Source organism: Coloeus monedula (genome assembly GCF_965178545.1).
Source record: "Coloeus monedula genome assembly, chromosome: 1".
NCBI classification, from domain to species: domain Eukaryota; kingdom Metazoa; phylum Chordata; class Aves; order Passeriformes; family Corvidae; genus Coloeus; species Coloeus monedula.
The window spans coordinates 143,704,549-143,720,523 of NC_138781.1; the positions used below are offsets into that span (position 1 = coordinate 143,704,549).

Consider the following 15,975-nt stretch of genomic DNA (forward strand, 5'->3'; position numbering starts at 1 on the left):
TTGCACTTTTCTATATTCTCCTGTGTACTACACTTGTGTGTATTAATCCTTCATCTTGAATAAGAAATCTTTATTTCAACCTTCAATAACTTGTAACTTTTCCAAAACTTTCTGTGTAGATTTCTCCAGGCTCATGTTCCTCATCTTGGAACAGCATATGGTATTGTTTATCTAAAATATTTCCATGAACTCTTAACTAAATTGCAGCAATCTTGTTAAGGAGGTAGTTTCCTTATCTTTTTGTATGGTGCTAAGGAGCATTTCCTACACCAATGCCACTGTGTAATTTCTCACTGAGCATTGAGTAGTCAACACACCTTCTAAAACAGTTACTTTCCCCTAGCATTTAGAAACATTTAGAAACAGCTGCCTTTTAGATTAAATAGATCTATTATTTAATAATTCTCAGAAATGCCCCTCAGAAGATTAGAAAAGGAAGTGTAGAAGGTTATTTAACACACTCTGCTTAGAGAATTTAGATAGCTGACTGTAATTATCCAAATTGGAATTCAGCCAGGAGATGAAGGCTAATAACAATCTTCTGTGAAAAATACCACGCAATCTTTCAGGACCAGACATGCCAGCAACATCTCATCTGAAACGCGGCAACTGCAAGAGCTCAGTGTCTCTACCATTTTGCTTGGAATAGTAGCTTAGTTCAAATTCCAGAAAGTGTTTCCAACAGAAACAGCACCATTTCCTACAATTCCAGTAATGTATTTTTAAGTCAGCTATTAAAGTACTAAACAGTCTCATTGTACCTCAAAAGCACTATGAAAAGTGCTCTGATTTAGAAAATATTTATGGTTCTTCTGTGTTGCATACAAGGCAGCATATACAAGCAGCTTTTCTCCAGTGGTTTTTGGTCTTTGGTTAAAGCTGTCATACAGGAGAAGGAAATTCTGGGTATAGATCCATTAATCAGAAAAAGTAATCTTTTTAAGTTCAGTCACTGTTAACATGCAAAAATCTTTTGACAAGGCTCACTGCCAAAAGCTATTAAAAATAATTTACCACAGGACAGATGGAAAGACCATTTTATGAACTTAAAGATGTTAAAATATAAGACGCAGAATAGGGCTCAATGATCACTTGCTTAGATGATGAATCAAAAGTGGACTTTCCACTTTTGGATCAGTGATAGGATCAGTTTTCCTCACATCTTTATCCTCAACAGAGTAAGGAGTATGCAGGGAAATCTGCAAGACTGGCACTGTTAAGATCTTCTGGGTAATCAAATGATGCACCAGGGTCAAGATACTCCAGAATGTCCTCACGTAATGAATGGGTGTGCAAACGCATAAGTAGGCAAGTTTTAGAGATTAATATGCATATAGGAAAAGATAACTAAATGATATCTGCACGATGCTGAACTTGGAACTCAGAGTTTTGACCTCAGACATGTCACTGGAATTTCTTTGAAATTATTGACTTCATGTTCCATGGCACTTCCACAATCAGGAAGAGTAAGACAATGAGAGTGAAACAACCACTCCAGAAAACACTGATGTACCCCTATCTTGAGCACTGCCTGGAGTTCTAATCTCCTTATGTCAAGAAAGACAGAATGATATTAAAGATACAGAGATGGGCAAATAGCTGATCCTGGAACTGAAGTAGTTGCTTCATCAGCAAAAAGTAAAATTCCAGGTTTCTTTTTGGAGAAGGCGGCAGTCTGGAAAGAAAGTATCAGAGGGGTATATTTCCCCCTTTCACTCAGGATATTTTCTTTGAGTTTTGTCTGTCATTGCTGTGGGAACCTTAGAGAGATAGATTTCATTCTCCCAGCAAACCACAAAGGCAAAAGTGCTAGAGGATATTCTCTTTCCTTGGAAGGCTACTGTCATATGTGAAAGTTGCTCTACAGGCACAGTTGTGTGCCCTGGCTGGTGCACAGAGATCGTGCTTGGAGCCAGAGCAAGGCTGGTATGTCTAAGTTATCCAACCTAAGCAATCTCTGCAGAGTAAATACTGTCTAGCTTTTCAGGTGGTTATAGCCTGGACAAACTGGGGAACATTTTCATGGGGGGAATGAAAAAAACATTGAAAAAAACCTCTTCAAGAGAATCTTAAGGACTCTGTTCTAAAGTTGGCACATAACGGAGATTCTACATTACAGAATTTGTAAATTAGAGTCCAGACAATGACCTTTCTCTCATATTATCCTCTAGTTCCTCCTCCATTTAGTGCAGAAGAATTTAACACAGCAACACAGAATAAGGGCAGCAAAACGATAATTTCTGTAGTTTTTGTTGGTTGTGGGTTTTTTGCCATGTCAAGTCAATAAGAAATTTCTTCTATGATAATATCTCATTATCATATTAAAAATGGTTGATTGTATGTGTTTAGTCATAATTTACTAGAAAGGTGACTCAAAGAGACTGAAAAATGGAGGTTAAGTTAAACTTTTAAGCATCACTGGCTGCATCTATATTTGCACAGACAATGCTACATTTTTCTTCAAATAATTTTTTTGTCACTGCTGCGTGGATGGATGCTAAGTGGATGTCAAGAAGAACATATAGCATTGCTACAGTTCAGCATTTCCAACACAAATTTCCTTTTTCCCACCTTTCAAGAATTTATTGCATTGTGACAGATTAGACAGATAAAGAAGCTTTCAGCAGAATCACAATACAGGTAATTAAGGGTCTGTCAGCATTTCCATTATGAACTCCATTTAGTATTAAGGGCTTAGCATTTTTCCATCATTTCAGAAAATGTCAAGCTGAAAGCTGGCATGCAGATTAGCAGCCTGGATGCAAATTTGTTTACACAAAATATTTAAATCTGCTCAGCTGTTTTAGATTTAGAGATCAGCCAGAAACTTTAAACTCTCAGGGCTTCTCATATGTTTCTGCCAAATTCTAGACCAAATCAGTTAAAAAAAAGTGATTGGTTAATAATCTGTTGACTCATTGTCTTCTAAAATTTTGATATTATTTACTTTAAGCTTTAAAAAGGATTTTAGACTTTTGGTCATCTTGCAACTGTAGTCTTCCTCCGGCCATCTTTATTAATGAATGACGAATTAAAATAGGATTTGAAAACTATAATAAAACCTGATATTAATCTTACAGTCTGAAACATTTGTTTTGTCGACTCACTTAACTACCTTCATAAGACAGTGAACAGAAATGGACCAGAGCCTGTAAGGTTTTTGAGAGTGTCAGTAACTTAGCCACTTATCTCTACTACCATTTTAAGGTACTGGCAAAAACAATCTGGTGGAGTTCACCTGTTATAGCTTTTCAGTTTCATCAGTTCAGTCCCATGCATGGTATAAACATTTTTGTAGAGCTGTCACATCCTAAATAACTCCTCTGTATTGAAATGATATTTTGCTTTTTAGTATCAATCTGCTCTGTTCTGCTAAAAGTTGATAACAAAGCTTCTCTTCAGTTCAGTGGGGACAAGCTCTGAAATAATCTACTGGTAAATATTTCAATAAGGTTATAATTGAATGGATGATCACTCTTTTTCAAAAGCACACTTCTCACTTGCTAAGTCAGAGGCTTTGAATGGGAAAACTTAGAGCCACCAAGCAGTGTGAAATAGAAACACTGTTAGGAACATTAATTGAGCCATCAAGAGAAATTAAATAGAAAAATAGTATTGTCAGGTAGAAAAAAAAAAAAGACACTAAGATTGCAATATAGGGAAATTCAAGTAAATAATGGGTATATTTATAATACTGATAAGAGATGGGAAAAGAGGAAAAATCAAGGATGCAACTTCTAAAAAGTGCACAATCATCCAAGTGTGCCAGACAAAGAATAGGAACGTTGCCCAGAGCAACCTGTGAATTAAAGGCACAAAAAAAGTATGGTACAAAAGAGATAGTGCAAATAAATTTTATGCACATGAAGCATGGAGGAAGCAGACGAGGACAAGAAGTTGATCGAATAAATATATCCATATCAGTTTGGCCAGAGGATGTTTACCTACAGGACACTGTCTGCTGGCTTAATAATGCAAAATATTAAAACTTGTAAAAATGAAGAAAACATTCTTCAGAAAGCACCTCAACATTAGAGTGCAGTTATGTTTTCAGAAGTGATGATTCAATGCTCACTGTATTGGATACAATATTCTAAAATAAACTATCCATTTTCAGTACAGTTACCTCAGATTTATCATAAATTCTAGGAGGTAATTCATGTTTTCTAAATAATTACGGTGGTTCTGATGAGCAGATTCTCTCCTTAGTTGGTATCTGTGGCACACTCTGACTCTCAGATTAGACATTTGTGTTAACTCAGCTGTCAATGGATTTCAAAGAGGTGACAAACACAGGAGGCCCCAAAGGGAGCAATTTGGAACAGTACCTTTCACAAGTCAGATACACAGCAAACTCTCCTGACTTCATTGGAATACACAGAGTCAATGGGAAAAAGCGCGTAACAGTATCCCTACAAACCTAGCCCTGTTTTATCGTACGTGCTTTTTTTCATTTTCTATTTAATTATTTTATTAATCTACAATATTATGTAGAATCCAGAGTCCCAACAAGTCATTTGTGGTCATCCCAGAACAATGATATTAGTAAAGGATACAGGAGTAATATTAGATCTTTAATATTTCTCTTACCATGGCACATGAACAATTTAACTGTATACATTAGAGCTTGAAAAATCAAGAAGATGTATCTTGAATTTCCAAAATACATAAAGTATTCAAATTTTAACTATCTGATTCTATACTGTTTATTTGTACACAAATAAGTGTAAGAATAAGTTGCTATTATGTTTTGAACTTTTTTCAAAAAGGTGTTCTGAAGTTTTCTTGTTTGGGGTGAATGGGTGTTATTTTGGTTACCAAAAAATAATCAGGTAGACAGGCACAATATACTGAAGAATGAAAAGAAATATAACTGAAAAACCACTCTTCCAATCTTGCTTTCTTGCAGATGATATAAAATCCAAAGAACTTCCTGAAAAAGTTAGTAAGTCTAATCTATGACTGTAAAGCTGGGAGGATATTTCATTTCCTAGCATATTAACCTTACATGATTATTACTTTGGGCCAAAAAAGGACTTTACAAATGACATGGAAACTGAAGAGAACTTTCTATATTTTACTGCAGGCTTTATGTTTTTGGGACTTCTCCAGTGGTACTTGTGGAGTGGGAAGAGAATTTGGGAAGGGAGCCCAGAAATGCAGAGGAGGCTGAATAAATTCGGAAAAATTACAGGAGCTAGTTGATGAGTTAGATTTGAGTGTAGTAAAAATATATAGATAGAGCTTAGGAGATTGGTGGGGGTTTTTATGGGTATCTTAATTTAAAAGCAGCTGAAAATAGTGTAGAAACTCATACAAATTTCAATGGCCTGCAATTGTAGTACTAGAAAGATTTAGGAATTTTGAAGCATATCCTTAGGAAAGCTATGGAGGTAGGTATGCAAGAGTCAGCAATGACATTGAATGTGTTCTATATTAAACATTGATTCTGTTTCTATAGCAGATAAATTTTCGCTTTTGAATCATAAATTTTTCAGTATGTTTTCAAAAAGACTGTGTCTTATAGGGTTGATTGGTGCAGCTTTCCACTGCTGACAATGCAAATGCCAATATACTTCAATATATTATACTGATACAAATTCTCTAATCAGGTGAGAACTTTTGTGAGCACTATATTGATGCAAAGATTGCTCTTTTATTATGAATTATTAAGAATACTTATTTCTTCTCTTGTGGTCATTAAAACTGCCATGTCATGCATGGCACTCATCACCCAGCAGTTCTGGGTTAACAGTTGGACTTGATGGTCTTTGAGGTCTTTGCCGACCCAACCAGTTCTGCCATTCTATGCAACAAGCATTACTCAAGTCAGTAGGAGTGGTATAACTGAAGTGTCAGCACAGACATATTCAAGGGAAATCACAGAAGATGAGCATAGTCATGAACCAGGCATAGTTCTTCTTGACAGAGGACACAGTTACAGTTGCCTGCTACCAGATGTGCTGGTGTGTCTTTGTTCCAGCATGGATCTGGACATGCAAGAAAAAGCATCTATTACCACAAAGCCAATGGACATGATTATGTGAGGAGGCCAAAGACCTATTCTTTTCTTCCCCCAATCTTTGTTTAACCAGGTAGGCTTTCCAAAAGTCAGGATTTGGACCTTTGTTTTCCACTATATTTTAGTTCTTGTGATTTTGACTCAGAATATTAGATGTCTTTAAACTAAGGCATCTTAGTTTAAAGATAGTTGGCAAAACCAAAGAAGGTGTTAGAAAATAAATGCAATAAAACTAACATGGAAACTTCCCACTTTTTGTGCTTTGGTTTTACTAACTAAATCAGCATTTTCAAATGTAGCTACATACTGAAATATATGATAATCTGATACAAGTAAAACCAACTTGCATTTATGATTAAATTTGAATCATTCTAAACTGCAATCTATTTTCTTAAGTCCTCCTAGTTCCTCTGCAGCCATTAGCAGCATTGTGCAAATTCCAAAATATTTTACTGGAAAACAAAAAATTAATATGAAATTTTGAAACCAGGCTAAAAAAGTTGCTGTAATTCAGCATATGTCCTGACAAAAACAGGACTATTCTGGGGTTTAAGGACTACACCTGACATTGTATTAGCATACTGTCATTACACTGAATCCAGTGGACTCATCCTGAGAACTGCTGATGTGACCATCAATTAAATGAAAGAGCATTTTCTGACCATATCCAAATATATAATTTATTTTCCCTTAATCATAAACAATTTACTTTTGTAATCTTTAGGTTTATAATGCAATAAGAGTTTTCCAAAGACCACTTCTAATGAAAATATCTAGCATATACTGTGAAATACATGGCTTTTATTATAATTAATATTTATCAGTCAAATGAAATATACGTACAGAAAATTGTAATTCAAAATTCAGCATGAAAAGAAACAGGCAAATCTACTCACAGATTTTGTTCTGGACTCTCCTTTTGCCTTCAGTGGGCTCAAACAAAAGGCAGTTTAGAGGCTCTTTTCATATCCTGTTTTATAACTTCTATTTACCTTTGGATCAAAGCTGATACACAGAAGCAAAAATGCAACTGTTATTGTAGGCTTTTAAAAGAATACTTTTAATTAGACTAAGCTTCAGTTCCCAAATAAAACTGCACAGCAATCAAGAAAGCTAACTATAGTAGACTGTGAAGTTTTCGTTCTGGGTCAGATCAAATAGTGGAGGAAAGGTTTTGTAATTCAAGTAGTTCCATCTCAGTGCTATGTTCAATGAGAATATCTATACTTTGCATTTATGTGGTTCATTTTCACTAAGAACTCCAAACTACACTTGCAGGTATCTGCTTGCTGGGTTTGAAACCAGCTCTATGAGGAGATAATGATGGCAGAGGGTTCATTTTAACTGCCACTGAATACAGACACTTCTGATAGGTCAGCTTCTTCAAATGATAATACTAGTATTAAAATAAACCAGAAAATAGCACAGAAATGTTCAATTTTTTCTATACTTAAAGGTGATTAGAGGTTTTCAATATACTAAAAACAGTTTATAGAAACTATATTTGGTAAAAAAATCACTAAATCAGTAGGAATAAATATGTCAGTCAATTCGTAATATGCTAGGATCAGTTTTTAATTACTGATTTTAGTAACTAGTGTTTTTTCTTCTCATCAAGCTTTCCTCCTAACATGTACTCCTAGCTATCACTACTATCACTCTTCTTTTGTTAGTGAAATCAATTATGCATTATAGTAGAACTTCCTTCTCAGATTGGGAATACACAATAAATTAAGAGATAATAGATAACTTAGGAAGTACATAAGTTTCAAGTTGTTACCTGTTCCTTTGTAAGCTAGCAATGCAGTCTGTTGAATTTCTTCATACAAAACCAAATATGTGGATATGATTTCTACACATGCATATTATATATTATCAGTCATTTCTGCCTATAGCCGCCGGACTCTTTCAGTTCTATTACAAAGACAGTCTGTGTTATTTACAGGCCTTGTAGGGCGAGAATTCATCACCCCAGGAATGCTTCTGTGGTTAAGTTACTTACAGTTATTTTCACTATTTCTATGATACAATGCAAATATGACACATGACACTATGATGCATTTCTTAGAATCTAAGGGAAAATGGGCAGTCCATCTCTCTGTCAATGCTGGCTGCATCCCATCTTGTTGTTCGACAACACAGCTCTACGAGACGACCAGCCCTGCTGGAATCCCTTGTTTGCCATTTTCCAGTACCCCAGGGCTCACTCGTTATGAGTAACACTGTTCCTATATCTATAAACTTATCCAACTAAGATTTCAGACCCTGGGAAGGACATGATGAATTCCCACCATTTCCTTCTTTGACATTTACAGCAGTACTCAGCATCTGTAATGCTGAAATTATGAAGCCGTAGTAAATCTTACACGTTCTGTGAGAACAAAGCAATGCAACAATGAATGTCAATCTGCCCAGGAAAGGTAAACAACTGAATGTAAACAAGTACAAAGGTAAATGGTGTGTCAGTGTGTATATGTGTATTTTAAATAATCTTCCTTATAATCCAATATCCTTCACCATTCTACTTCCCAGAAGAAAAGCTGGATACTGGGAAGGAGATCTTCAACATTTTCTAATACAACTAGGGGTTTTTTTTTATAAAAAGGAGGGTGAAAACTGGTACATTACGTATCACACCCTGTTCTATTTAGGTCCAAGATAATTGCCAAATATTGCCCCTTGAATTTTAGATAAAGGCAAATATTGTCTCTTTTTTTTTTTTTTTTTAGAGAAATTGTACCATTTCATTGACAAGGAAACATTCTTCTGTAAAGTTGTTTGAAAGGCACATGTCTAAAACTTGTAAGAGTTCTGCAAAAAACCCTAGCATGGAAATTACATATACTATGTATTATGAGGTAAGGTTTATAGCCTTGCAATAATTACTTTTATCAGATGCCTCTCTGGTTTGTGATGTAAATATTGCTTCTTCAAATATCTCACAGAGTAAGAACTGTCTTAAAATTATCAGGATCTAAGGAAAAAACAAAACTTAGACCAAGTTGTCTGTTCTCTGACTGCTCTTTCCTGGAAATTGCTTTGTAGAAACTGGTAAGCTAATTTCCCACAAAGACTTTGTTCTATCCTTTCAACCTTAACCATTATGGTCAGAAATACAAGCTGAATGATATGCATCAGCAAGAAGTTGAAGCTGTCACAACCCCATGGAATTAGATTTGAAGTTTCCTATTAGTGGAAAAGGAAAAAAAAAAACAAACTAATTTTACAGCAGATCAAAAAGCCTTTGTTATTCCTACCACTCTGATTTATCAGATTCTGTAGAAATTAACATTTTATATTTTTTTAAAATTTATTTTATAGAAGCTTTCCTTTTACTTATACTCTCTCTGTCTCGGTATCATAATGATGGACTCACTCGGCCTTGCTTCAGAGGTGCTAAGATGTTGCCCAGACTCCTACTAGAGCCACCTGAAATTATAAATATTCAATGCCTCTGAAAATCAGACAGTGTCTAAGACACTAATTGGTTTAAAAAGGAGGGACACAAGGCTATCTTATTCTTCGTAACATTTTCTCTGAAAAGCTGTTACAATCAGGAAAATTGAGCCATCCCCACAGGATATTTCAAAACTTTTTCAAATTTATCTGATCAAGAATGTGCTTTTCTTTCTTGTTACTAGATACATGTGCATTCAGTGGTTTAAAATCTCAAGTTTTGTGGGTTGACTTTCATAGCACATCAACAACAATTTTATTACAAGTGTTCATAAAAACCAGTGCTTTCAGCCAGATGAAGAGCGTAAAGAATGGAGGATACATATGAATGCCATGGTATGGAACAGTGAAGGAAGGCAAGGCAAGGCAAGGGAAAAGGGCCAGCAGAATGAGAGAGAACAGACAAATGAGTGGAACAGAGGCCAGTCCATGCCTTTTCAAATGTGATGGTTCAACAGCAGCCTGTATCTTAGGAGACCCAAAACTGCTGGCTGCTGAAATCCAGGATGTGCTAGTCACTCCACTTGCTGTTTTCTCCAATCCTTCACTAGACCACTGCTAATTGTCACAGTGTGAGATAAAGGGCACTAAGCTAGTTGGGCAATTGATCCTGCTAGACTTATTGCTCAAAAACACCCCCTCCATACAAACAAACAAGGAAACAACCGCGGGTAGATTACAAGTTTCTGCTATGTGTCTGCACAGAAGTCTTGGAAAATGAGGGATTCTAAAACACTTCCACAAATTCTTTAGGTTTCATGGCCTGGTGATTGCAAATTGAGATGTTGATAATGGAGTTGAAGCTACACCCTGTCCCTCTCCATCCTGTATGGCTGCCTGGAGTGCCTAGTCTCTCGTAGAGGAAAGGGCTGGTTGCACTTAGGGAGTGAGGGGCTATTTCTGTGTGGCAGCCAATCAAACCAATCAACCGACCACCCTAGTGCTGCCTTAGACTTGTCAACCAGAGACGTGCAGGATTCACCGAGATAAAGTAAGCAAAGCCAAAGGATAGAAGACTGTGTCAGAAGGACTGCCCGCCCGGAGGTGCGGTCACCTCAGACGGCTGCGGGGCCGGCGCGATGCCGCTGCCGGGCGCGAATGGAGGCTGCCGGCGGGCAGTCGCCGCTCCGAGCCAGCTCCGCCTTGAGACGGCTGCCTCTCAACAATTAAAAGCGGAAAGCGAAGGTGGGGCTCTCCTGTGCTCTTTGCGAGTCCCGAGTGGCACCGGCAGGGAAGGGAGAAACGGTCCCTGCTGGTGCTGCTGGGAGGGGTCGTGTGCTTCTTCACTGCTGCCCTGCAGGAGAGGAGGCGGAGGAACCGAGCGCTAAGCGGGAGCACAGCGGTGCCTCCTTCTAGCCCTGAGAAAGGCGCGGGTGAGAGAGGGTAACTTTGCCTGAAACCCTGAAGAACTGCTTAGCCTGAAAAAACGGTGAATCGCGGTGCCCAGCCCGCTGAGCACAGCCAGCCCTGTGTCACCTGCGGGGGCTTGTGGCAAAGAGGTACCCTAGAGGAGGTGAGCGTGTGCGGAGGAGTTGGAAGAAGGACGACGCTGTCCCTGCTCCAGTCAGTGTGTCCCTGCCCCCCTGCATGAGTACATACACACAAACACACGAATTTACCCAACACACAAACACACACGCACACAGGCAGCACCGGCATCGACCATCTGGAAATGAGGAAACCTGAACCTGCTGTTACTCTCCCCACCATTGCCGCTTCGGGGACAGAGCCAGCACCTCGCTGCGCTCACCTGTGCCCCACTGAGGAAAGCCATCCGCCAGTAATCCCATACCCATCTTCGGCAACACCGTAAATCAAGTGACTGGGAAGGAAGCGGTGGGGAGGGGCTGACAGAGCATTAAAGGAGCGGGATTGAGGTTGGAATGGGGGAGAAGGGAGATTGCAGAGGTGGCTAAAAGAAGCAGGGCATGCTTTGTCCCTGCTAAATACTCCCTCATGCCAGGTACACATCACTGGAAATGGGAATGCTTTTCACTTTCTCATCACTTCTTCTGTCAATGAGCCGTTTAAAATCTCAGTGCTTCATGTCCCTTTCATTTTGAAAGCTGCCCTTGTTCCGCTTGTCACAATTGCAAGAGGGGAACAGAGGAACAACAGCAGCGGCAAAGCTTCATTTTAGTCAGGCAGACAAAAGTCGACCTTGGTGCTCTCTCTCTTGGGAGCGACAGCCAAAGAGAAGACATGGAGGAGTCTTGTGGAATCTGGTCATTTTGCTTGATTTCCTCTGATTTGCCTCCACTAACAGATCGCAATTTTTTTTGTTTGTTTGGGTTTTGGTTTGGTTTGGGGATTTTTTTTTTGTTTGTTTTGGTTTGTTTTTTTGTTTTTTTGGGGTTTTTTTTTTGTTTGTTTTGGTTTTTGTTTTGGTTTTTTTTTTTTGGTTTGGTTGGTTGGTTGGTTTTTGTGGAGGCAAAGCTCACTGATGCTGCCTAATTTTTTTCCCCTCTCTTATGCCTTCTTCTGCCCTTTCTGTAAGGGAGTTGGCCAGTGGAGTTTTGCACTCCCTACTCCTCCAAACTTGGTTTGTATCTCCTGTGCCTCAATGCTGCTTCTCATTTCTCCCATGGTGTGGGGTGGGGGAGAAGAGGAGGGAGCTTTCCTGGGCGTCTCGTTCACCTAAAGGGACGAGCACAGGACTCATCACCCCCTGTAGCTGACCAGGAGTCACTCTGCTTGGCCTTTTCTAAAGGCTGGATCGTGGATGTGTTTGCTTGTTTTAATGTCTTTCATGGTTTCTCACAGTTTTCAGTGGTGCCATTTCTTTGCTTTTTTACTCCATGCCTATTGAAGGAAGATTTTGTTGGAGATTGTTCCATGGCATAATGGGATGTTGTGTAAGCAACATTTTCATTGAAAAATGAACAATTCCTCTTTACTTATTTCTTCCTATCACCCCTTCCTCAGCAGTTCTGACTATTTCCTTTCTTCCATCTTCTCCTGCTTTCTTCTCCCTTTTCTAACCCCTTTCAAGTATTGTTGAAGGTTCCAAAGAGGCATGAATTTATAGACAAATGCAAATTATGATTTTTTTTGGCCTATATTAATACATGCAAGGAATGTTTAATTATTCAGATATGAACATGGTTTCTTAAGCATCCTGGGATAGTTTGGCACCTGTAATGTTGGGAGAGCTGTGGAACAAGATCAGGGAAATGATAACAGGACAATGACAAAAATAGGTAGAGCCTGAGAGGTAGATATCAAGTAAAGCTGTGGAAGTGGTCTGGATGACAGAAATGACAGCAACAGTTTGGGTGTTATGATGTGGTGCTGGACTGTTCAGTAGAAGTGCTTAATCAAGGGAGGATATAGGCTAGAGCTTGCAGAGATGGGGTGTGGTAAAAAGGCCTTGCCAGACAATGGTAGAGCAGATGTAGGATCTGGAGAGTCATCTTGGTCCCAGCATCTGGAATGTTTTACGTGGGAAGGTACTCATTCATCGTTTGCCTCTGCTTTCTGCGGGCAGGAGCTGTGTTGACACAATGGGAATGTAAATCGAAGTAAAATGCTTTCATTCACGGGAGTGGAGAGAGAACTAAATATAAACGCCCAGAATAGATGCAGTGCTGCAGTGAGTGTAAGCCAGCTCTGTGAAGCTTGGCTGCCTAAAGGAACCCGCATCCAGAATGTAAAATCTCACCTCCTGGGTCGGCAGCTTCTGGAAGAACCGCCCCAGTCCAAAGGAAGTCTATGGAAGGTGCCAGGATCGGCACCGGGGAAGCTTAGGCCCTGACAACGGGAAGAAGGAGAAACGTCCAGTTTCGCAAAGCCCATTTTTTCCCTGTTTCTTGGGCTGTTTCTGATGTTTCATCCCGGCTTTTGCCCTTAGTGCCCAGCATTCTTTCCTTACCCCACCCCCGAGGGCAAGCGGCGGCTGTCAACAGGTGCCGGGGAAGCCGCTCCGCTGCGCGGCCGCGCCAGCGCGTCCCTCGGTCGGATGCTGCCGCCCCGCGACTCGCGCTCACAACGCAGCTGCCTCGGAGCCGCGCCGGAGCCCCCGCTCGCCCCCGCACCGCGCCCGCGGGGCCCCGCGCAGCGCAGGGCGCGCCTGGCCGGCATCCAGCCCGGGGCTGGCACCCCGCACCGAGAACGCGCTAATGGCAGAAGGCTGAACCGTGGGAAAGAAATGCCCCAAAAGACCCGGGTCGGTGCCGATTGCAAACCGTCTCCAGACCGGGGCAGAGCGCCGGGAGCGGCTCCCTCCAATAGATGCAAACAGAGAGAAGATGCATGTAATTAAAATGTGCATAAACGTCGCAGGCAACCCCCTTCCCCTTGGATACCCCGCGTCAGGATAACGCGGGATGAGGTAAAAGCCCTCCACACCCTCCCCGTGAAATGCGAATTGCCTTTTCTACGCGATGCAAATGGGGGGGAAAGCAGCTGCAAAGCTCTACAATAAACTGTTTCATCCAAGCCAGAGCCAGCTCAGGAAGGCACGCCTTTGAATGCCACCCCCACAAGACACCTCCTTCCCACCCGTGCAGGCAACCTCTGTAGGCGATAACCAAGTCTAAAAACTCGGAGAGGATCGATAATGTCTACTAAATATTCTGGGAGTGTATGAGTGTGGCGGGGAGGAGGGATGAGGATGAGGAGGGGGATAAAAGTGTGATTAATCGGATATTAATCACTGGCCACAAACAAGGGGAGATTATTTCGGGTAGGCAGCCGACTGTGGGGAGTTGCAGAATAGATCCTTTTACTGAAGGCACGCGTGATGGGATCGGCACTTCACTGTTTAGCGATGCCTGGGTAATTCTGCAGGTGCACATTATTCAAGCCACATATTTCTTTTTTTCTCTATGTGTAGCATTTCCCTTAACTGTCTGCAAGCACAGACTTGGTGGAGATATTTATGCCGCTAACTAGACATTTCCTTTTTGCTCTCCTTTCATGAACACAGAAGCAAGAAGAAAGAAAAATAGCCCCTGCCCCGAAAAAATGAAAAAAAAAATAGAGACAAAAACCACCACCCAAATCCCCTCACATACATCAGAGAAAAGGGACCAAGGGAGGGAAGAGAAAAGGTGTCAGTCTTTGCACCCAGCGACAGACCATGCCTTCAAGGCTGAATTACCAACGCACCTTTCCGAGAGCCTGGGAGCCCTGCATGCATACAGACAGCTGAGCGTGAAGCGCATTTCGGGCTGTGAGACGGCTACGCATACGCTGGGCTTCGCCGTAACTTTCTCCACGCAACGGGTTAAACTAATAAGTGCATCGATACAGGCATTCCCGCAAAAAGCCCACTGCTCGACCGATAAACCAGAACTGTAGGTAATCCCCCCACACAACCCGCACTACCATCATCGTCACCTTAAAAAAGTGAAGCAGTGGGATTTGTTTGAACATACACTAGTTAGAGGCTATATCAACCAACTCACGTCTCCGTTTGAGGATACTGCAAGAATATTTATTGAGCCCCAGCTCACTCACTGCATTGAACGCCAGCCCTGGCAAGCAAATACATTTCCTATCTCCGAAGAGAGCTCTGAATCAACTCCTTCTTTCCTCCCCGCTTTAGCAGTCATTTATATATTTCCATTGCAAAGTACCCAGGGCAAAAATATAAAATAAGAGATGAATATATTTTGAAATACACCTTGGTATAATGCGAGAGCTTGCAACGCCCTGACCGAAAGCAAATGGACCCCTAAAAATATACCACTCAAATACTACCCTACCTTTCACACACGAAACCATCAATAAAAAGACGAGGTTCCAAAATGTAAATCCACTTTTAATCTCCATTTTCTTCACCAGGATGAAGTCCAGCCGGCCACATTTAGTACATCCCCTTTCCCAAAAGTCTGCTAATTTCGATTCCTTTGCACGGATTTCCCCTCTGCAGATCCCTTTCATATTATTCTTGAGAGCTCCTAATTCCTGTTCCTCGGCCAGGCGCAGCGGAGTTGTTGCTGTTGATGGTGCGCGGTCACAGCTCGGAGTGAATGGTGTTTCTGGGATACCACAGCAACCTTGACGAGGACTCAACCATCTCTCCAACGGGGGCACAAAGTCTCAGCTACTCTCGATCGTGTCTTTTCCTCCCCCCACCCCCCCCCCCGCTACCCCAACTCCCTGCACAGCCGAAACCCACCACAATCCTGGCTCCTCACAGCATCCACCGGGAGCCACGGGAGAGCACCTCAACGCTCAGACTCTCTCTCCAATAAACTCCAAACAGTATTTGCAATTGAGACTCTCCCCCCACCCCCTTATTCCCTCAGGAGGATCAGTTCTGCCTGGGAGAACGGCTCGGGAGATAACGGAGTGGCGGGGTCCCCCCGCCGCCCGGAGGAGCCTGGGGCGGCCGGCGCGGCGGGGCTCGCCCATCCCGCCGCTGCTCGCGGTAGCAGTCACAGCCTCGTTATTAACCACGCACGTGCGGTGCTCGGGGCTGCCATGGCCACACCGGCTCGCACACACCGGCTCGCCCGCGCTTTCGGGCACAGACCGCGCGGCAGCGTGTG

At 41.3% G+C, this 15,975-nt stretch overlaps 1 protein-coding gene across 3 annotated transcripts in view; it reads right to left on the reverse strand.

Annotated features, from left to right (window-relative positions):
- Nucleotides 1-15,364, reverse strand: part of CSMD3 (CUB and Sushi multiple domains 3) — a gene marked incomplete at both ends in the record, with an annotated part of 604,245 nt that extends 588,881 nt beyond the window's left edge. For all 3 annotated transcript variants that reach the window (XM_082293775.1, XM_082293774.1, XM_082293773.1), the window contains one exon: nucleotides 15,187-15,364. In XM_082293775.1, the coding sequence (XP_082149901.1) occupies nucleotides 15,187-15,364 (178 nt within the window). The remainder of the gene's footprint in view (nucleotides 1-15,186) is intronic.
- Nucleotides 15,365-15,975: the final 611 nt, after the last annotated feature.